The sequence below is a fragment of the Sebastes umbrosus genome, chromosome 2 (assembly GCF_015220745.1).
Source record: "Sebastes umbrosus isolate fSebUmb1 chromosome 2, fSebUmb1.pri, whole genome shotgun sequence".
NCBI classification, from domain to species: Eukaryota; Metazoa; Chordata; class Actinopteri; order Perciformes; family Sebastidae; genus Sebastes; species Sebastes umbrosus.
In genome coordinates this window covers 4,544,766-4,566,822 of record NC_051270.1, presented here as the reverse complement: position 1 = coordinate 4,566,822, position 22,057 = coordinate 4,544,766, and the positions used below count along the sequence as shown (strand labels likewise).

The window sequence follows — 22,057 nt, the reverse complement described above, 5'->3', positions numbered from 1 at the left end:
CAGACCGTGAGGGAGGGAGGAGTTGGGTGTTGCCTCCGTCTCTGAGCCAGGATTCCCAGTCGAGACTCAGTCCCGTTAACACGCCTCACGACACCTGGCCTCTTGCTGCTGCTGCTGTCCCGTTAACGATATAAACACATACATACATATAACCGACTAAACGGACCACCATGGGAGTCGAAGGCTGCACCAAATGTATCAAGTACCTGCTCTTCTTCTTCAACTTCATCTTCTGGGTGAGCAGCTTGTTTTCTTCTTCCCGCCTCTCCCCTCCTCGTGCAGTTAGCGGCGGTTGGTGTCCCTCTCCTCGTGCGGTTAGCGGCGGTTGGTTTAGACCGTTAAGAACCGTTACACTGATTTTAGTAGCCTACAATTATACCGTTATACACCGTGAATAACCGGGGCTGTTTAACCACCAGGAGAGAGGGGATGGTGACCGAATGAAGGCATGTGCGGTTAATTTACGTAACTATAATAACACACAATCACGAGGTGGCGAATATCACAGTTTACACAGCATAAACACAACATGTCGGACAATCAGGGGTTAAATCAGAGCAAATATAACGTCTTTAACCCCTAAAAAGACACGTTTACTCGATAGTTTTAGTTTGTTGTGATGTTAAACTCATAGATCTACCGTTTTGACTCACCAAAAGAGGCTCAAATATCATTTAAACTGATTATGAACTGGTTAAATCTTATAGTTAGTAGGTCTGATGTGAAGCTGTGGATGTTGATGGGAATTTCGGCTCTTTTTAGTGAGCCGGATCATTTGGCTTAGCTCACCAAGAAAGAGCCGGCTCTTTCGGCTCCCAAACTCGTCTATACATTTTATTTCACTTCTGCCTTTATAATTCAGCCATATTTAGCTTTGGCTGTTTTGACCTTAATGATTAGTATGTGTGCATATATATCACTTAAATTAATACCATCATTTTACACGCTGCTTCGTTTCCGACTCATCTTTTCTGCTATTCGCGCACCGCACTCCTCTCTCTCTTTCTCTCCTCCTTCATCACCTGATTGGTCGCAGGGACGTCATTAACACAACATTCAGTCACAGTCAGTGCATGGAGTGTCCGTGGCGCGGAAAAGATCGTCCTATCATTCTGCCTTGAATTAAGTAAAGAAAGAAAAAGAAAAAAACTCTCGGACGGGAGCCGGCTCTTTGAGTCGGCTCGTTCCCGACCAACACATCACTAGTGGTTGGCTAGAGGAGACTCTAGCCTCGCTTTGGGTTTGGAGAATGGCTTTGTTTGGATTACATCCTCCACCCCAATGTGTGTGTGTGTGAGTGTGGAGAGGGGGGAGACTCATGGTGGTTTCCATTTGGTGAGTCAAGGCCCTGTGTTGGGTGATGGATCATGGAAACATTTGTGGGTGTTTAGTTTGTGCTCTCCTTGTGGAAGGAAGAGCTTCTCAAAGCAGCTCCTTTTTTTTGCCTGATCTACATTTACTCTGCTACTTTTACTGGTCTAAATCAAAAAGTGGCACTATATATTTTCTTATACCTTTGTAAAGGTAAATATTTGAGTGTTAGGATCCTGATTGGTTGATTTAACTCGTGTCAGGGGACAGTTTTGAAACCAAAAACATCCCAGTGTTAAAGCAGTGTAGGGAGCTGCGTTGGTGGGGGCGTGTTGTTGTGACAATGAAATATGGTGAAGGAATCCCAGTTGGGGTAACAGATTAAAGCATTTAAAGGCTAACACGCCAAAACACTGCACAACAGTTTATAACACATTGATGTATTAAGAGAACTGGATACAGCTTTGGAGGTGGGCCCCGTTCATTCCTATGAAAGTTGCTCAGTGGCGTATGATGCCAAAATGTCTGTTTCTCGTCTTGATGGTCCGATAAAATCAAACAAGTTTATTATTATTATCGTAAGTTCAATGACGCAAACATTGTCAACCACCAATAGGTGCGCTTTCTCTAGCACCAAACAGGAAGCAGCAAAAGGGGTAGAAAGTAACTCAATGTTTACTTTCTACCCCTTTTGCTGCTTCCTGTTTGATTGTTGTTGTTGTTGTTGAGACAATGAAAGAGTAACAGATTAAAGCACTTAAAGGCTAACACTTCACAACAGTTTATAACACATGGATGTATAAAGAGAACTGGATACAGCGTTGGAGCCGGGGGCCCCATTCATTCCTATGAAAGTTCCTCAGAGGCTCACGATGCCAAAATCGCTTTGACTCATCTTCCCGGTCCAATAAAATCAAACAAGTTTAATATTATTGTAAGTTCAACGACGCAAACAATGTCAACAACCGATAGGTGCGCTTTCTCCAGAAACAAACTAAACAGGAAGCAGCAAACGGGGTAGAAAGTAAACATGGAGATACTGGTGGAGTTGTGGAGTGAACAAGAGCGCCTCTTTGACGATTGAAGCTAGCAATCTTAGCTGAAACATACAGTTGGCTCGTAGGTTTATAGCAAACATTCCAGTATCTAATGTTAGCTTGCAAGTAGCCCCATTCGGGACAGTGGTTAGCTACCTAGCTAGCTTTCTATCCACTTCTCTCTCAACATTTTTCTTCTTGTAAATTTCCACCAGGGTACATCATCTCAGAAGGAATGTAGCTGCAGTCTTGTAAATAGTGACCCTCCAAGATCCCCAGTTTTTGAAAAATATAATAGTCTGAGACTAAAAACTCTGTGACTTCAGACACAGAGTCTTTAGATGTGACAGGGTGTCAGACTTCAGTCTTTTAGTGTATGGTAGGCAATAGATGATGAAAAGACAAAGAATTTCATGGCGGAAAAGAGAGGGTATCAGTAGGGCAAGGCAATATGACGATATATAGTCGATGATAAGACGTATACGTATATATTTTTCTATATCGTTTCCGTCGTGACATAGGCTAGGCCATTTGTCAAGTATTTAATTCACACAAGAGTATACAAAATAGACTTTACCATGTGATTATGTCATATAGACTTTGAATATTGAATTACCAGAAAACATGCTTTATTTTTATATATGAAATTACCTTTACCGGGATAGAAGATTTTGGCCATATCGCCCAGTTAGACAAATCGAAAGCAGAAATAATGGGTTAAGAGAAGGTGATTATAAGAGCCAACTGCACTCTCTTTGTTGATCATTTCTATTCATTTTAAGTGTGCACTTTTCCACATGTTGCCCACTCATCTTCATCACTTGGGAACAGATCACGCTGCCTGTTACAGCCTCTTTGCAGATAGAATCTTCTAGACACATTAGAGGATGTTAGTAGTGTAAGTGCAGTACAGGCTGACGTGTTGCAGACAGGTTTAGTTTCAGTTTAGAAGTAGCTTCTTCAGTAGATAAGCAAGATAGGGGTGAGAGTTTTAAAGTGTTGCAGTCAACATTTGAACCCACTGTACTCTGGTGCAATCGAGAAATTTGTGTCCTGGTGTTGTCCAGTTAGACATGCATAACATTTGCCCACAGTCATGTCTTCAAAGGTCTTGTTTTGTCCGACCAACAGTCCAGAACCCAAAGGTATTAAACTCACAATAATATACAACACAGAAAAGTATTTTATTTTCATTTTTTGCTTGATGTAACGATTAATCTTAGCAAAATTGTTGCAGATTCTGTCAATTGACTAATCAATTAAACCGAATCATTGTCTCAGATTCCATTTTATTCTCAGCAGTATCAAATGTAATAGCATCCGAGTTGTTTCTTCACAGATCCATCAAGTTATTGATTCATCATTGTTTGCTTTTGTTAAATGTCTCATTTAATTGTCCTGTCTATTATTATTATTATTTTTTAGTGTCTCCACTTTTACATGGCCTTTCTAGATACAAAAAAATCTTTTTTAAACTACATTGTTTTTTTAAAAAATTCTATAATTTTTATCACTACAAACAAACTTTAGATTGTATTCAGAAATAAAACTCAGCATTATAGACTACATTATAAAATTAATTATTTGCAATGTTTATAATGTTTAAATACAGGGCTCCGGACTAACTTTTTACACTGGTTGCAACGGTGGAAAAAAACAATTTCACCGTGCCTGTTGGCACCGCAATAATACATTTTAAGCGTTTTGTTAGATCCCATAGGCCTACGCTAGGGATGTCACCTTACCAGAAATTTAGTAGTCGATACCAATACCAGTGAAATTCTACGATTCTTGATACCGATTCGAAACCACGGTAAAAAACAAAAGTGAAATAATAAATCCCATGCAGGTCAACATCCACTCCTTTATTACAGTTTGCATACTGGTTTTTATTTGGAAGATAAACAGGTCATAATTCTCTCTCTATTATCTATTTTTTATTGCTGTGAAAACAGCATTCATTTTGGTGTTAGTAGATTGACACCTGGCCTACAGTTTGAGCCCAGGAACCCCAACAGAAAGGCTTTTACTCCCGATGACCGTCCACCTCCGATCGCGAGTATCAATAATGAATGTCAACTGAAGTGCTGCAATAGGCTCTTTATTTCCCACTGCTGCACTTTTCCTCAGTCTAACTGTTCAGGGACCAGAGAGTTAATAATTAAGCCACAGTTTCAACACTATCTAACATAGATAACAGCCAATAAGTTGGCAGCAGCTTCACAGCCCCGTCTGTGTCTGCACAAGACACGTAAACAGGCACCGTTTTTTGGACTTTAATTTTCATCGCAAAAAGTGTGTCAGAACCTGCATGTAAAGTTCCAGCGACAATTGTTATCAATTCAAGCGCTTACCACTAGTTTATGTTAGATAACACTTAACAGATAACACTTTTCGAATGAGATCTTGTGTCAATCCAATATACTAGTATGGGTTATTAAAAGGAGTGTCCTCCGAGCCCCAATGGTGCATCTGCATTCGCCCTTTGTGTCACAACGTGCTAAAGTAGCCGTGCGTCAGCAGTTACCACTCAGCGGTGTCTTGCTCATGCTTGATAATGAGCTAGCCGGGAGGAAAGGGATTTCCTACACCAAATGTTGTGGACAGATTCCTGTCACCTGTAAACTGGGTGAAGCTGTTGATTTGTCATTTATGGCTACGTTAGAGACGAGTTTCCCTGTTCAGTGTTCCCTACTACTGAGAGGAAAACATGTCTAATGGGCCTTTCACACAGAACGCGGTTTGTGCTGTACTCGCCGCTGGGTTCAGCGCACATTGGGGGTGTAAGAATATATTGATACAAATGAGTATCACAATATAAAGCGTTGTGATACCGTATTCCAAAACACTATCGATTTTTAGTTAACCTCTTAAAAGTTCGGCCGCTATTCGATCTTTCGGAGGATGTAGCGTGCTCACTTTTAAAGCTGGAGTGAAGATGCTGGCATCATATGAAACTAGAAAAACCCAAGAATACCATTGCACCCATGCCACACTAGCTTGTTGCGGAGGAGGCTCCAAAATTTTGGCGCGGAAAAACTGGCATGGCCATTTTCAAAGGGGTCCCTTGACCTCTTACCTCTAGATATTAGGGGTGGGAAAAAAAATCGATTCACCTATTTATCTATGCTGCGTTCTGTGTGAAAGGCCCTTTAGGCGATCTGTTCCCTGTTGAGGCAGAGCTGAGTTTAAATATCAATAGAGTGATGTGATTTGTGTTAATCGGGTGGTATTGCCAAAAGTATTGCGGGGAGGCCCAATCAACCTGCATCTCTCACCCTAAACCTCGCCAAATGTGAACATGCAAGGCCACTGTTACCTATTCGGGTGCGCAGGTGGGACAAATGCAGATGCAGTCTACCTATAAGAGGAGTTAGTGTGTGGTCGGGTAACAGAGAAAGAGAGAGATATGCAGCTGTTTTGCGATCTGAAGAAGAATTTAGCGGTTAAGTTGTCTTGTGTTATTAAATGTAGCCTACAGTGTCTCACACACACACACACACACTTTTTGCCCTCACCCCCACTTCTGAAATGAATCTGGCGTCTCTGATCAGGTTCATGACGTCGGCTGGGACAGGTGTAACGGGCACCGCAACATTTTTCTTAACGGAAAATCGATCAATAGTTCTCTTCATTTTGAATTTCCGGAATGTTTTAAGTAGGGCTGCACAATTAATCGAATATTAATCGAATATTAATCGCGATCACGATTTTGGCTTTCCATAATTAAATGAACGAGATCGACTGCGATTGTGACGTTCAAAATGCTCCGCTCATAGAAAAGTCTCATGATGCGTTCAATGTAGTCTTGTAAAATGTGGTGAGAAACTTGAATAAATCTAGTTGTTTGAATGAGATGTTTTCACAACACTAACACTTTGTTTCCTAACACTAGCTCTAAGCAGCTTATAATATATAATTAGAACTACTCATTTTTTTAATCACAGCAAATATTTAAAGAAAAACACAATCATTTATTTCCTAATCATTTGAATTGTGTGTTTTTATGCAAATAAGCACTATAGATGACATTAACAAAGTAAAAGGATAGCATTTAGAGTGTTTGACGGTTGGAATGAAGCACAACATGGAAGTGAAAGCAGCGCTCTGTTTATTTAAATGTGAAATTGCAATAGAAATATTTTGTCCCTATTCTATAAATAAAAAATAATTGTGATTATCATTTTGGCCATAATGGTGCAGCCCTAGTTTTAAGGTTGTAATGTTGCTCGAGGAGGAGTCCAGGGCGTGGTTTCACACATACACACACATAGTCAGACCTGCTAAATGTCAGGCGCACCAGTGTGACCAAGGAACATGCTTAGTCGCTGACCAAAATGGTCGCACTCTGGAGCCCTGGGTAAGAAGTGTTGGTAAAGTGACTTTTAATGTGATTGTTAATGCATTACAGCATCCCTCTGGCTCCTTCTTCCTCTTTAACACATATCCCACTTTAACCCTTTTAGCTTTATTGGCTGCTCTAAAGAGCTCTGTGAGAGGATCTGTCAGAGCAGACGAGTCCAGTCGATCTGATGAAACACTCTGACTGCAACGTGCGGTCACTGAGCAGCCAGCCGCGGAGCCTGGCTCTTTATAAGGGAGACCTCCTGTTTCCATAAATCACACTGGGACACTGAGAGGGTTAAGAGGCTACTGGGGGTGGGGTGAAGCCTCAGTGTGGTGGTATAGGAGGCTTATGGGAACTGCAGGCAACACCCCAACCCCCTACTCCCCATCCTCCAACATGCCCAGCATTCTACAACCCCCTGTACTCCGGGCAACAGGCAGAAATAGACACTGGAGGGGAAACATGTGCTGATCTGATCTCACACTTCATGATATTTGAAGCAATTTCACAGTTTCTCTTCTGTGTTGAGAGTCATTAACGCCTACTTTGAAGACTTTGAAAAGACTTTTAAAAGACTGAAGTCTGACACCCTCTCACATCTAAAGACTGTGTGTCTTAAGTCACAGAGTTTTTTGTCACAGACTGTAATATTTTGCAAAGACTGGGGATCTCGCAGGGTTATTATTTACAACATGGGTGTATTAAGAGAACTGGATACAGCGTTGGAGGCGGGGCCCCGTTCATTCCTATGAAAGTTGCTCAGTGGCACATGAAGCCGAAATGGCTCGCCTTAAGACTGGAAAAGTACCCGGATCTTCCAACGATCTTCCGCATCCATTGGGCCCACTGAGCAGGCGCAGTATAGTGTCCGCTCGGTCACATGGCTCGGTCACGGGGTCACAGCCGTCACGCTGGCGTCACGGCTTGCTAACTCCACCTCCCAGCCCTCGCTCCAGCCTCGGTCTGTTAGGAAGGGAAATAACTCTGGATTCAGCTATTAGTGCGTTTTACAACTTTTAGGACCTAATGATTTAAATAAGGACTATAATAGTGTTCATACTGGGGAAATGTTCGCGTCATCGAACTTACGATTATATTAAACCTGTTTGATTTTATCGGAACGTCAAGATGAGAAAAAAACTGACTTAAGACAGGTGGGACTGAGGTTTATGACCACCTCACACTAGAAGATCGAGATCAAGGGAGCGCGCCGCAACTCTTGCAAAACTCTGGGGATTTTATTCTGAAAATGGAAATATGTCTGTGACACCACTTGAATAGTCATTTGGTGTAAGGTCGGCATAAGTGTAAAGACTTAGTCACAGCTGTTATGATTGTTTTTCCTGTGTTACAACACATTTTAAACATGCTTAATATAAGCCTGACACGCCTACACTGTCAGTCAGCAGTATCCGCCCTCTCTTTGGTGACAGCAGGCAGGCTGTAGGAAACATGATGATTTAACAAGATGCCGGCCCATGTGTTTAGACAGTTTTTCTCGGTGTGGAATGTGTGACAACAAATGCAGTGGCTGAATGAGCAGCAGATGGTTGGATAATGTCTTTGGCGTCTGAGGCCAAAAATACTGAAAAGTCACTGAAAATAGAGTCGGTAGCCAGTCTGCTGTGTTATTCTATGTTAACCCTAATGCCATTACCTACCGAAGACAAGATGGAGTGTATGTCCTCTTGCCTCTCAGTTTAGATTTTCTGACAAAAGGCCTTTTCACCTCAGACATTATGACTCGCTTTAGCTGGAAATACTTACTAACAGCATTACTAGTTCTTTTAAAAGTCCTATGAAGCCACAATACCAGGGTTCTGTTATATTACTCAAGCATTTCAACTGAATGTAGACATTATTGATGGCATAAGTTTAAACTGTGCTTTTCCTGCCATGATATGTCAAAATGTCTGCTGTGAAATATGTTTATTACAAAATGCACCTTGCTATTATACTTCATTATGACACTCACTGCGACTATGATTATTTTTATTATCACTTCATCCTCAGATCATCAGAGTCTCTTGATTAATTGATCAATCTTTTGGTCTCTATAATGTAAAAAAAAATGTCTTTCACAATTTCTTAAGGCCCAGTTGACAAATTAATTGCATGTTTTATCTGTTCAAAATGTATTTTAAAGGGAGATTTGTCAAGTATTTAATACTCTTATCAACATGGGAGTGGACAAATATGCTTGCTTTATGCAAATTTATGTATATATTTATTATTGGAAATCAATTAACAACACAAAACAACGAGAGATATTGTCCAGAAACATTTATAGCATCATTCCTTAACATGGCAAACTGCAGCCCAACAGGCAACAACAGCTGTCAGTGTGTCAGTGTGCTGATTTGACCATGACTTGCCCCAAACTGCATGTGATTATCATAAAGTGGGCATGTCTGTAAAGGGGAGACTCGTGGGTACCCATAGAACCCATTTTCATTCACATATCTTGAGGTCAGAGGTCAAGGGACCCCTTTGAAAATGACCATGCCAGTTTTTCCTCGCCAAAATTTAGCATAAGTTCGGAGCGTTATTTAACCTCCTTCACAACAAGCTAGTATGACATGTTTGGTACCAATGGATTCCTTAGGTTTTTCTAGTTTCATATGATACCAGTATCTCCTCTCTATGTATTAAAGAAATTAGTGGCGTTAAAACAAATTTGCGCTAACACTATTAACACATTTACTTTGACAGCCATAGTTTAAATTGCTTGTTTTGTCTGACCAACACTTAAAAACCCCAATGGTGTTCAGTCTCCTATCCTAGAGGACTTAAAAACCCCCCACAACTATTCACTTTTGAGAAGCTGTAACCAGACGTCGATGAAGAAAGTTCAGTTCAGGCTTTTTGACTACTCTGTTGAAATGCGAGCCTTGAGTCTCCTAACTTCTCCTGCCGAATTTCAGTGATTCTCTAAAACTGGTCTGAAACAGTTAAAGATCTGGGGTTGATCCTTTTCCAAAAGCTGCCAGTCCCTCTGACTCAAACATCCCAGATACCAGATTTATAGCTAGCTCAAAGGCCGTCTTATGGATTTGTGATTAACTAGTTTATTACTTTCACTTAGAAACCACCGATTGGTAGATGTGCTTTAACCCTTTACGTGTCCTTTGGGCTGTAGCTAACCTGGGACCAGGACTGTTTCTGACCTCAATTAACGGTAGTCGTAGCTGTGCTTCTCCAGGCTCGGTCACATCTCAGGCAAAGCATAAAAAATCATGGATTTCACTATGTTCTGTCTGGGTTCTCCCTCTACTCATCATTTATATCAATGCTGTATATTAAAGCCTCTCAGACATCTGTTTAAATCTGGTTAAACCTTCATGCATGTCAGTGACGAGTCAGTGGTAACACACTGGTGGTAAGGAGGGGGGAGTTCACTTGAAGTAGTGAGTCATTCTGTGTGTACGTGTGTGTGTGTGTGTGTGTGTGTGTCTGTGTGTGTCTGTGTGTGTTGAATGTCTTCACTCTTGCCAGTTATGGTGTTGATCTGGTTGCTGGGCAGCAGCTGACCTTAGCTCTGGAATGGACCTCACTAAGAAGAGGAGGAGGAGGAGGAAGAGGAGGATGGGGAGGGAGTCTGGGGGAGGCTGAGCCCGTTTTGGTTCACAGAAACTAGTGTTTGCTAGTTTAATTTAGATATTCTCTTTTTTGAATGTGTGTTTTGAAGTATGAGATTTATAAGACATCCAACCCCGTGTGTGGAGCAGTCTGCTGCGTCCGTCTGTGGTTTATTTTACTTTTGCGGCCGTGTGTGGGTGATGCTTGTTCCTGTGTGCCTGCTGAGGTATATGTTAACTCTGGTTATATTTAGGATTTATTTGTCCAGGGGCCAAACAAAAGGGCTCAGGAAGGCTTGTGTCAATGTAAACCACCCTGAAGAACAATACATTTCACTAACAAAGTCACACATTGCAGTAATTGCAGGGCTTCCCCCAGGAATTTCCTGGGTCAGAAGAGGAAGTATGAAAACAAATTGAACAAAGGGTCTCGCCGGGGCTCCAGACTGCAACCGAAATGGTCGCATATGTGACCATTTTGTGAGTATGCGAGTTAAAATTTTACATGGAAGTGCAAGTGCATGAATTAGAGATGCACCGATCGATCAGTCTCATCAGCTATATCTGATTATTTGCTGGTCAAATTTACTCACATGTCCTGCATGATGGTTTTACGTTGCAAACACAGCAGCACAGACAGTATCTTCAAATCCACACACACACACACACAACATGCTCGGGTCGAAAGGGCTGAGCTGAAGCCCTGGGGACTGCATGTGCGAAGACATCAGCCTCAAAACGCAGCTGTTAAGGGGGAGACGGCTCGCAAACGTGATTTTGAGGTGCGTCACGTACACAGATGTATGAGGAGAAGAGACGCTGAGCGCAGATAGCGGTGGCGGTGATCTCTCTGTAGAGGAGGAGCACTGAGAGAGCGCTGCAGGTTGATACCAACCCCACCACCGGCCGAAGTTTTGAATGTTTGCTGTTGATTAATATCAAAGCTCTGGAGCCCAAAAGATGGTATTTGGCACAGAATGGGGAGAGAGAGGAGGAGGCTGGTGGGGAGAGACAACGAGAGGTTTTGACTCAGACGCCACTGATGATGAAACTGCAGGCGGGGGGAGACCAACCGAGCCAGTGAAGAAGGAAAATAAGGGTGCGACCAAATCATGTGCTGGTGCGACACACTGAGAAAGTTGGTAGCACCAGTGCTACCAGTGGAAAAGTTAGTCTGGAGCTCTGAGTCACGACAGATGTTAGCTACTTGCCTCAAATATACACTCAAAATATCCTTACTATATAACACTTATATAACTTAAAGGAACAGTTTGACAATTTAAGTAGGCATATTTTGTTTCCTTTTTGCAGATACTGGCTAGCTGTTTCCAGTCTTTAGACCGTCGTGAGACAGGTTCGTTTTACGTTACTGAATAGTAATCCTGTTCAGTACGAGAGAAACCGCAGGTTCAGACATTTGGTGTATGTGCTTGGTTGAAGAGCCAATGGTGCGAAGCTACCATCTGTGGGATTATGACTGAACGCCTCTAAGTCAGAAACCCGCCTAGATGTAATGATACCATAGCGATCTTCGATTGGCCCCGGATATCCGGCTTTGGTCGGTGAGTAGAGCCGTTCGTGACAGGGCTAGGGTGCAGCCGGATGATGGTGCTAAATCACTCGCAGACGACCTGATTCTGGGTCAGGGTTTCGTACGTAGCAGAGCAGCTCCCTCACTGCGATCTATTGAAAGTCAGCCCTTGATCCAAGCTTTTGTAAAATAAAAAAGTAAAATAAAAGAAGGGTGGCTGTGGCTCAGAGGTAGAGCAGATCAACCACCAATCAGATGGTCGTCGGTTCGATCCCCGGCTCCTCCGGTCACATGTCGATGTGTCCTTTAGCAAGATTCTTAACCCCAAATTGCTCCCGCTGCCATCAGTGTATGAATGTGTGTGTGAATGTGTGAATGCTGACATGTAGTGTAAAGTGCTGAGTTAACCAGCTGCTGACGGTAGCTCCATGTTTAGCATACAGACAAGAGAGTGGCATCAAGTATCAATCTCATCTAACTTTCAGCAAGAAAGTGAATGAACTTTTCCTAAAATGTCAATCTTTTCCTTCAATGAAAGTTGTTGTCATTAAGGCGAAGGCTGTCTTTGCAGTAACGGGCACCAGCTTTATCTGTAGTGTTAGAAAAAAATGCAAATATAAAACACTGGCAGCTTATATTGTCCTGCAGGCACAGTGTTGTTCTGACACGCATCATAAAACTAACATCACTGTGACACACGTGAGTGTAGATCTGGCTCAGGACCTTTATTTCCATGTCACTCAGTATGCCCAATATATGTGAAAATGAGAAAAACATTAAAAACTGATGAAAAAAATGTAAGCAGCACAATGTAGTGCGATGTAGTGAACTGAAGGATGTGTTGTGTTGTCTGTTGCAGCTTGCAGGAGGTGTGATCCTGGGCGTGGCCCTGTGGTTAAGACACGACCCCAAGACCAGCAACCTGCTGGAGCTTGAATTCGATGGAAACCCCGCCCCCAGCACCTTCTACATCAGTACGTATCTCACCCGTAGCATCTCTACTATCTGTCTCTGTTTTCACACTGTCTTTTGTCTCATGGAAAATCTCTTCCTCAAGCATCTGTTGCCACACTCAGCTCAACCTAGTTCATAAACTGGATCACGCTCGGAAAATGTGTTTCTGGTATTTCAGCTCATTTTCATTATTTCCACACGACGGTACTGCCCTTTGTCCAATAACCAGGCCCTGTTGAATGTTACTCGGTGGCGTTATTCAAACGAAAATGCTCTCATTTGTTATTTACTCTTTTAAGTACTCTCATTAGACTCATGTTGCTCAGGCTGTGGAAAGACTCCTTTATGGGTTAAAAGGAAAGCCAGTCTGTTATTAAAAAAACAACAACTCATATTGTACATACTACATATGTCTATGTAATTCTATCTTACTGATAAGGTAACACATTTGGGGCTATGCTCAAAATAGCACAAAATACAGTACACACCCATATTAGGTAGTTCAGACCACAGGATGTAACATTGGCCTAAATTTCAAGTTAAAAGTTTACATTTGATATATCCTGGCAGCTTATTTGATCAGCATGACCTGAATCTGGCAGGTTCACACCTAAAGGTCCGGTTCCTGAATCGAACCAATGCGAGGATGATATACTGTTTCTATTTTCCAACTGGTCTGGTTTACGTTCACAAAGGCAAACTCAAAAAGTCCAGAAATTGTGAACAAAAGTCATGTGGTGGAAAAGTCATTAGATTTTTTGTCATAAAGTATAGTTTCATGCTACGCTGGTTACAGAAAATGAGCCGAATAGCGGGCCGGTGGGACTAAACCGTCCGTCCGTCACTCCCTGCTGCTAGGAGACAAGGGAGATGCCCACCACTCTCCCACCGGCAAACTAGTCACCTAGATACGGGAAGTGAAGAGGAGGACCACGGGATACGCTAGCTAGCTATCTATTGTCTCCTTTTGTCTGATGAACAGTAAATTTATCAAATTCAGTAGTAGCTAATGCGCAGATGGACTACTAGTTCACCAATCACCAAAACAGGAAAAGCAAATATTTTTTTAACCAATGAAATGACACATAAATGGTACGCTTCCTGTGATTGGTTTGAGTTTGAGTCCTGCGATCACACCGACCCAAACGAACCGCACCAAGGGGGTAAACGCTCCTGGGTTCGGGTTCAACCAGACTAAACCAGGCTGGTGTGAACGCGCCTTAAGAGACCATTAACTTGTGTCAATCAGGTTAACTTTCACTATACTGCTCAATGGAAGCTTCCTTAATGAAACACAGTGATACCAGAAGGAAACAGTACAGCCGTATCATGAAACCAGTATTGGCAGCCTTTTAATGTTATCGAATACATTATCACAAACATTTCTTTGATGTGTTGCAGTGACTAACAGTGAAGTGATATTGTGTAATGATTGGTCTACATTAATTATTAATTGCCAGAATAGGTGGATCTCCTTCAGGGCCCTATGATTAAGATGAATGTGATATTCATTATAAATAAATGAAAGCTGGAGTGTAGCTCTTTTACATATGAAACAGTGTCCAGTAAATCATCGTTTCATGCCCTCACACATACAGTACAGTACGTACAAAGCAGACCCTGAGTAACTTAGACGTGAGAATATTATACTGGTGTGAAACGTGTTATGATGAGGAGGGGCGGCCCCGCCTCGCCCAGATCACAAGCGACTTGTGACCAGGACTAACAGAGGACACAAAGCTCATCATATGACTCGGTTAAAAGCTCACTCGCCCACATTAAGTTAGCCCCTGTCACCTCTCCAACTCTGCAAACCCACATTGCATCAGTCGGTCTCTACCGCCTGCGTGAACAACCTGAGTCATCTGCCTCGTGAGGAAGAAGAGTAGTGAAAGGGTATAATTATACAATAAATGTCTCCTACTGTATCTCCATCTAGAATACAGCTACAGTAAAAAACAACGGAGGGTGTGTTTGGATCATTGTTTTCTCCGTTCTCTGCATAGCTGTGGTTGTTGAATGAAAAAAGCCTCAGAGAGGAACTACGTAGGGACTTTCTCTAGAACAGCCTCAATGATTGCATCCGACCTATTACATAAAGCCTCCCTCTCATTCCCGAGAAAAAGCCTCGTCGGTATAGGAAAAAATTCCTCACTGGCCCTCCCTTCTTCTCCTCCTCCTCCTCCTCCTCCTCCTCCTCCTCCTCATTCTCCTCATCCTCCTCCTCCTGACCGACCCCACCCTCTTCCTCCCTCCTCTGTGAAAGTTTTTCTCTCCTTCTCTCCGCCTGGTTTCTTTCCACTGTCGCTCCCCCTACTAGCGCATCTGGTTGTGGTTAGTGTTCCAGTCGCGCTGTCTCACTTCTCCTTATTTTTCCTTTCGTTCTTCCCTCCCTCCCTCTATCTCTGTCTGCCCTTTTTCCCCCCTCCCCTCCTGTCTTCATCCCCTGCTGCCAGGAACGTTTCAATATGGAGTCCTACATCTGCTTCTCTCCTTTCTCTCACCCTACCCGCTCACAGACACAATGACCCAACGGCGGGACGCCTCTCGCCTTTCTACAGAATTAAACATACAGGGAGTTTGTCCGTTAAAAGTGCTACAACCCTGTAGATGTCTAGGGATAAGGGAAGCAACAAGACTGTCGATGTGGTCAGGCAAACACTGCCATTTATTGTTTAGCGCACGGTTTTAACACAAAATTACAAAACTGTGAGCTTCTGCTGCACCAAAGTACAAAAACATAAAGAAGTTAAGAGGCGTGGAACAAAGGAAGGGCTATTGGTGGCGCCAAACCATAAAACAAACAAGACAAAACACGCTCCCTAACCCAGCTATAAACCTCCTACTTACCTACAGCCCAGATCCCAGAATTGAACGAGTGCCTCATACACAAGTTAACCTTTACACAGACACATCATCAAAGTTACTCCAACTAACAGAGAGACACAGAGGCGTACTACCAGTTTAAATCACAGCTGCCCCCCCCGACACATTCACAAACAGGTTTTTATCAGGTGAGGCGGCGAATCATGCAGGCTGCTGATTGGTGGTTCTCACCGAAGGAAAGAAAGTGGGGTGGGGCCAGTCGAAGTCGGGGAAGACTGGGCGCAAACACAGGTGGGACGATTCGGAGTCGTGCCTCAGGCGGGAATCCTTCCAGAGAAGCAAGTAACGTCTCGGCCAGCTTTAATTGACAAAATGAATGAAATACTACACCATAGTTAAACAGACAAATACACAGGACGGTCACACATTGGACTGTAACAATAGACAGAACGCTTTTTATACCCCCGCGACAAAGTAGTTGAGGTTATATAGCGCTCCGTGTGTCCTTCCGTCCTTCCGTCCGTCCGTCTGTCCGTTTGTGTGTCACACTTTCGTTTCCGGAGCAGAACTGGGAAAATATTTAACTTAAGACCTTCAAATTTGGTATGTTGGTTGACAGTGTGGTCTAGTTGTGCCTTTTTGGGGGTTAGAAGTCCAGGGTGCCCAACATTTTTTAAATTTTGGCCAAAAAATTATTTGATTTTATTCGACTTCAATTTAGTTTCCGGAGTAGAACTCGGAAACTTTTTAACTTAGGAACTTCAAATTTGGTATGATGGTTGACAGTGTGGTTTAAATGTGCCTTTTGGGGGATAGAAGTCCAGGGTGCCCTTTAGTTAATTAACTAATTCCATTAGTTCCAAAAGGGCGAAACCTTTTGCCCTACTTTAGTAGGGGTCAAGCAGCGAGTGGGGGGATGTGAGTCATGCTCACTTTTGCCTTGTTACTTTATTCTGTTCTCTATATCCCAATTTAGCAGAAATGAACGGAACTACAGCTGAATGATCAGCTGAAAGAGAAGTGAAGTTTGAAAGAATGTAATGTTCCTCAAACATGATGTCTCAGTTCCTGTTAAGATGTATCATTTTCCAGCTACATCAGTTTTCTCAGTAGCAAAGGGGGTTGAAGGGTCAGTTCCTTTTCTTATCAGAGTACAGACTCAGTTATGTGTCAATGACGTGCTGAACAGATAATGATGACACCAAACCATCTGAGAGCAAATGTGTGGACATTTTTTTTTTAAGTTAACATCACCGATAGAAAAATGGTGAATAAAAGTGAGGCTGTGTCCGACTCCCGTACAGTTATCTTGCCACTGAAGTCAGACAGCAAATGGAACGTTTTACCACATATTTCAGATTAGGCTACGGGGGTTGAGTTCAAATTAATTAGAACAAATTAGGTTAGTTTGAATTTTGTCCTTTAGTTGTTTTATTTGTGTGTATTTATGTCTTGGTTTAACTTTGGCCTTAGTTGTACTAGTGTGCTGATCTTTCAATGCATTCAACAAATAAAGTAATTTAATTTCTTAATTTAGATAAGTCACAAGACTAGAGCTTGTGATTGGAACTGTGTTTCCTACAAATTTCAATTTCAATTGAATTAAAACATTGAGTTCATGATAGAAGATCAATGAATGTCATTTAATTAGATTATGGGTTTTACAGTAGAGCTGCAGTCTCTAGTGGTGCACTGTACGGAGTGCTTTAAACTGAAAGTTTTAAAGCACTCCGTGCAAACTGGGTGTGATTTGTCACCTTTCAGACGAGACCACATTCTTTCGTTACCACGTAATGGTGGTAACTGTTAAAGGGGACATATCAGGCTCATTTCCAGGTTCATACTTATATTTAGGGTTTCTACTAGAACATGTTTACATGTTTTAATGTTTAAAAAACACATACTGTCTGTCTGAATATACCTGTATTCACCCTCTGCCTGAAAAAACCAAGAAATGGTGCACCTTTGCCAAAGAACGTATATTGCCAAGAAGTGAAAGTCAATTGTTCGTTCCATTGCGCCCAGCAACAGAGCCATTTTGGACTGAAAGTGGCTAACGTACGCCAGTAAAACGTCCGCCTAAAAAGTGCCGTACAAAAGTAAAACAAAATTATTTCTATTCTATTGTCATATTCTACTGAAATGGCCTGTGTTGAACAATAAAATATTATGAATATAATAAGCAGTTTTCAGTCCAAAATGGCGGCAGCGGCTGTTGTCAAAAAACACCAGAGTTTTGTCTCTTTGCGTCTAAACTCTATGCCTTTCCAAAGGTAGATCTCAGTGTCGGTGATATATTCTAATGAGCCTGTATGTGACATAGGAAGGGGAGCCAGATCTGAATGGCTTGTTGAATCACATGTTTTCTGATCTAGACAGCCCACAAAAAACTGACTGGGTTGTCTGATTTCACGGTTTGTGGGTTTGTAGGAACTCCAGATACCCAAATGGACGAGAACAAGCACTGAAATAGTGAGTTTTTCATGATATGTCCCCTTTAATGTTTAAACAGAAAGTGGGAAATCCCAGCAGATCAAAATAGAAACTGTTCTAGATCTCTGGCAGTCACTTTCATGGAGTCATCTTTCACACACTGTACAGTAAATGACCAAGGCAAGCGGAGCTACAGGAAGTTATTACTTCAACTACTTGACTTTCCTATTCAACAGCAACCTCATTGACTTTGCTGAGACATTTGCTGTCACTGGCAAAAAATAAGGTGATTCCCAGAAGGGTTAACACGAAACCAAAAATGTCACACTACGCTAGCATTTGTCGGGAAGTCCCACGGCTGTACCAGAGCTAAAGGGATTTTACACATATCCAGTGGTTTACAGTACCACTGTACATAAATAGAGATTCAGAGTCAGGGGAGTGTCCCTTGTTCACAAGTAGCTGGGCTTTTGTTTTGGATTTAATAGACTTTAAGAGAAGAAAACCAATCATCACAACACTTTTTCACTTAATGAGTACTGTGAACATACAACACCAACATGTAACTCAAAGGGAGAATCCATTGATTTAACAAAAATCCACCAATTACACACATAATTCTTTCAAAGTAAGGGGCGGCTTTTTTTTGTTTAAGTAGGACTTTATGACGTCCATCAAATCTGTTTATCAAACTCTTGGAGGACTGAAACAGTCATGGACAACGAGTTCAAGACATCCGTCATTGAACTGAATATAGTTGTAACCAAATATAGTGGCAAAATGAAAAAACAGAACTTGAACAACAGATTACATCTTCTTCATTTTATACTGAATAAAACAAAGTCATTCTGTGCAGCGTTTACAGTTTAGTCTGCAGTGTTGACACGCTGTCTGAAGGTTGAGAAGTCTTTCAGTGTCCTCCATGAGGTCTTTTCCGCTGCATTCATACCAATCTGAAGTCAGAATTTCTGATGTCCTCGCATGGCTGGATCGCAGTATTAATAATAAACTACCAAAATATAACAGGGAAGCAGCAGAAAGGAAGGCTTTCATTGTATATTAAACAATAGTCGGATGACTTCACCTAAGCAACTAAACACATCTGGATAAAATATTTGGAGGTGCGTTGTTATATAGCTTCATCATCTTAAGGGAAACTCCACCTGGACTATATGTTATTTGCAGCAGTGAGCGGATGAACAAACACAATAGGCTGAATTTCAGGAACATAGATGGAAGAAGTTATGCTGTTTTCGACAGTCCGAAAAGCACTTTGGTTGAAGCATACTGTACCTTGAGGAGCAATATAAGTTCAAAAACTAATACTAGATTTTAGAAATGTAAAGTTTGGTAGCAATTTCTTTTTTCTTTTTTTATTGGTATTTAAAGGTATGGTTGATCAAGATTTTAGAACCATTCTTTGTTAAGTATTAGTGTATTAGTTGAAATTCTCATTATGAGAACATATGAAACAGAGTCGCTGGAGCCGCCCCGCACCAAGCCCCCAGGCCGGTCGTTGATGCCAGTTTTCATAGTGGCCAAACGACGGTACTACGACTTCCATGTCCGTCACGTGATGCCATGGGACCCAAAAAGACTTTTTCCCATAGACTTACATTAGGAAAGAGACATCTGTAACTCAGCGGATAATTTTTTTGAGGTGAATCAACACTTGAATAGCCCTTATTTAAATCATTAGGTCCTAAAAGTTGTAAAATCCACTAATAGCTGAATCCAGAGTTATTTCCCTTCCTCCATTCATGTGAATGAGAGTTAGTGAGAATGAGAGGCGGAGTTAGCAACCCTGTGACTGAGTCATGTGACCGAGCGGACGCTATACTGCGCCTGCTCCATGGGCCCAATTGATGCAGAAGATCGCTGGATGATCCAGGTACTTTTCCAGTCAGAAGTTGAGCCATTTTGGCATCATACACCATTGAGATACTGTCATAGGAATGAACGGGGCCCCGCCTCCAACACTGTATCCAGTTCTCTTTATACATCCATGCCCTGTATGTCTCACAAGTGGGGGCAATATTAGGATATATTCTTGCCAGTCTAGTTTTAGAAAGGTGGGAATAATGGACTATTTTCAAACTGTATGACATCGTGTTTACAGCATAGTATGATTTATGCACTTGTTTTGGTATTGCTTTCTTATTACTACTTATTATTACTTGTTAGCACATCATGTGGTCGTTTTTTATTTGTAGCCTTGAAATGTGAGACAATCTTGACACACCTCGTGGTAATGCTGCAACGTTGAGAGTCAAGTAATCCGTCAGCTCCTCTTCAGACCGTATACGAGGCAGAAGGCAGAAGGCCTGGTGAATGGAAGCAGATAGAGAGCATAATGGAAAGAGGATCCAGGAGAAAATTAAATCAAGGCAGACAGGAAAAGACATTTAAGTAAATGGAATTATTGAGAGCATAATTTTGAATGAGCAGATGCATTAAATAGAAAGGACAGATGGGGCGGTGGCGAGAGAGAGGGGAGAGATTGAGAGGGCCCAACGGCAACGGAGGGAACGACTGTGTCAGCCTGGAGAGCCACAATATAAGAGATGGAGGGAGCACTTGGTCAGCTTCCAAGATATCGATTTACAAATTAGCCTTGGTCTGTGTGCGTGTGTGTGTGTGTGGGTGTATGTGGCTCTGTGGGTAGAAGAGAGGTGGGGGATGGGGCCTGTGTGGTACGGGACCAGTTAGTGGTCCAGAATCGAATTATGTCCAAGCTGACAAGCAGGAGTAATGATGCTGGGGCTGAACACGGAGAGCTACACTCCCTGATACCAGTACAATAAGCACAATAGGCCCTGGTGCTCACTGACATCAATATGTGTGTGCTGAAAAATGAGTCAGTTTTTAGGATAAAATGGAGGTGGGGATTGTGTTATTTATGGAGTCCCAAAGGCTCAATATTAATTCAATTAAAAAGTCAAAATGAAATAAGTGAAATTGTTTTTTTTAACCCCCTTGAGATCCGCTGACTTTACTGTCTTTCAGAGGCTCTAGTAGGTTCAGTTTTGGGAATAGAGTGAAGACATACAAACAGAGATCATATGAAACTAGAAAACCTAAGGAATCCATTGGTACCAAGCGTGTCATTCTACCATGTCGGGAAGGAGGCTGATTAACGCTCCAAAGTTGGGCTAAATTTTAGTGAGAAAAAACTGTCATGTTCATTTTCAAAGGGGTCCCTTGACCTCTGACCTCCAGATATGTGAATGAAAATGGGTTCTATGGGTACCCACGGGTCTCCCGGAGGGATTATTGATTTTTATCAATTCTCGAGTGGGAAAAAAATGGTTAAATTTAGCACCAAATCTGTGTAACAAATGGTATCAACCCAAAAAAAAAACTTATGAGACATAATAGAGCATGGGGAGGGGAATGGTGGAAATTCGGGCCAGAAACGGGCTAAAATCGTACAGTGTATGCTCAGCTTTAGGGATCGGCTCCAGCCCCCCACTGATAAGCGGGTTACAGATAATGGATGGATGAACTCTTTTAATATGAAAATAAGAATGGGGAGATACCATTTCATAATAATAAATTTTTTACTCAAATCATTTGACATTTACTTGTGAAAGCAACACTAATCATCAACTAATGCTAATATCTGACCTTCCTGAGCCTTTTTATCTGCACATGAACACACCACCAATTAATTAGCAGTTGACTTCTCAGATGTGTCTAACAGTGTTACCACGCCGTTAAAACCAGATGTAATAAATGACCTCACTCAAAACACATCTCTGCCTGCACACAGGTTTTTTTTTCATGTTTACTGCCGTGAATGGAAACTAAACTACTGTATGGAAAAACACATTTAACAGTCTACAACACAGGAAAGTGTTGAGCAATCATGTATATTTATAGGACGAAAACTTGCAAAAGCAGCAGATCTTTTTTCTTTTCAGGTCTTTTAAGGAACAACAAGACAGAAGGGATTTTCTGTGGATTAAAGCGATCTTTTTTCTCACCGGTTTCCCAATGCAGTTAATACGGAACCAGATCAGAAATAACACATATTTCT

The 22,057-nt window shown here is 41.9% G+C and overlaps 1 protein-coding gene across 2 annotated transcripts in view; it reads left to right on the top strand.

Annotated features, from left to right (window-relative positions):
• LOC119504222 (CD81 protein-like) overlaps window positions 1–22,057 on the top strand; it is a 31,838-nt gene continuing 9,781 nt past the window's right edge. The window contains exons 1-2 of one of the 2 annotated variants that reach the window (XM_037796256.1): window positions 1–236; window positions 12,665–12,779. In XM_037796256.1, coding sequence (XP_037652184.1) covers window positions 171–236; window positions 12,665–12,779 — 181 coding nt within the window. In that variant the 5' untranslated portion in view covers window positions 1–170. Of the gene's footprint in view, window positions 237–324; window positions 447–12,664; window positions 12,780–22,057 lie in introns of those variants that run through there. The other variant, XM_037796258.1, reaches the window with a different exon arrangement.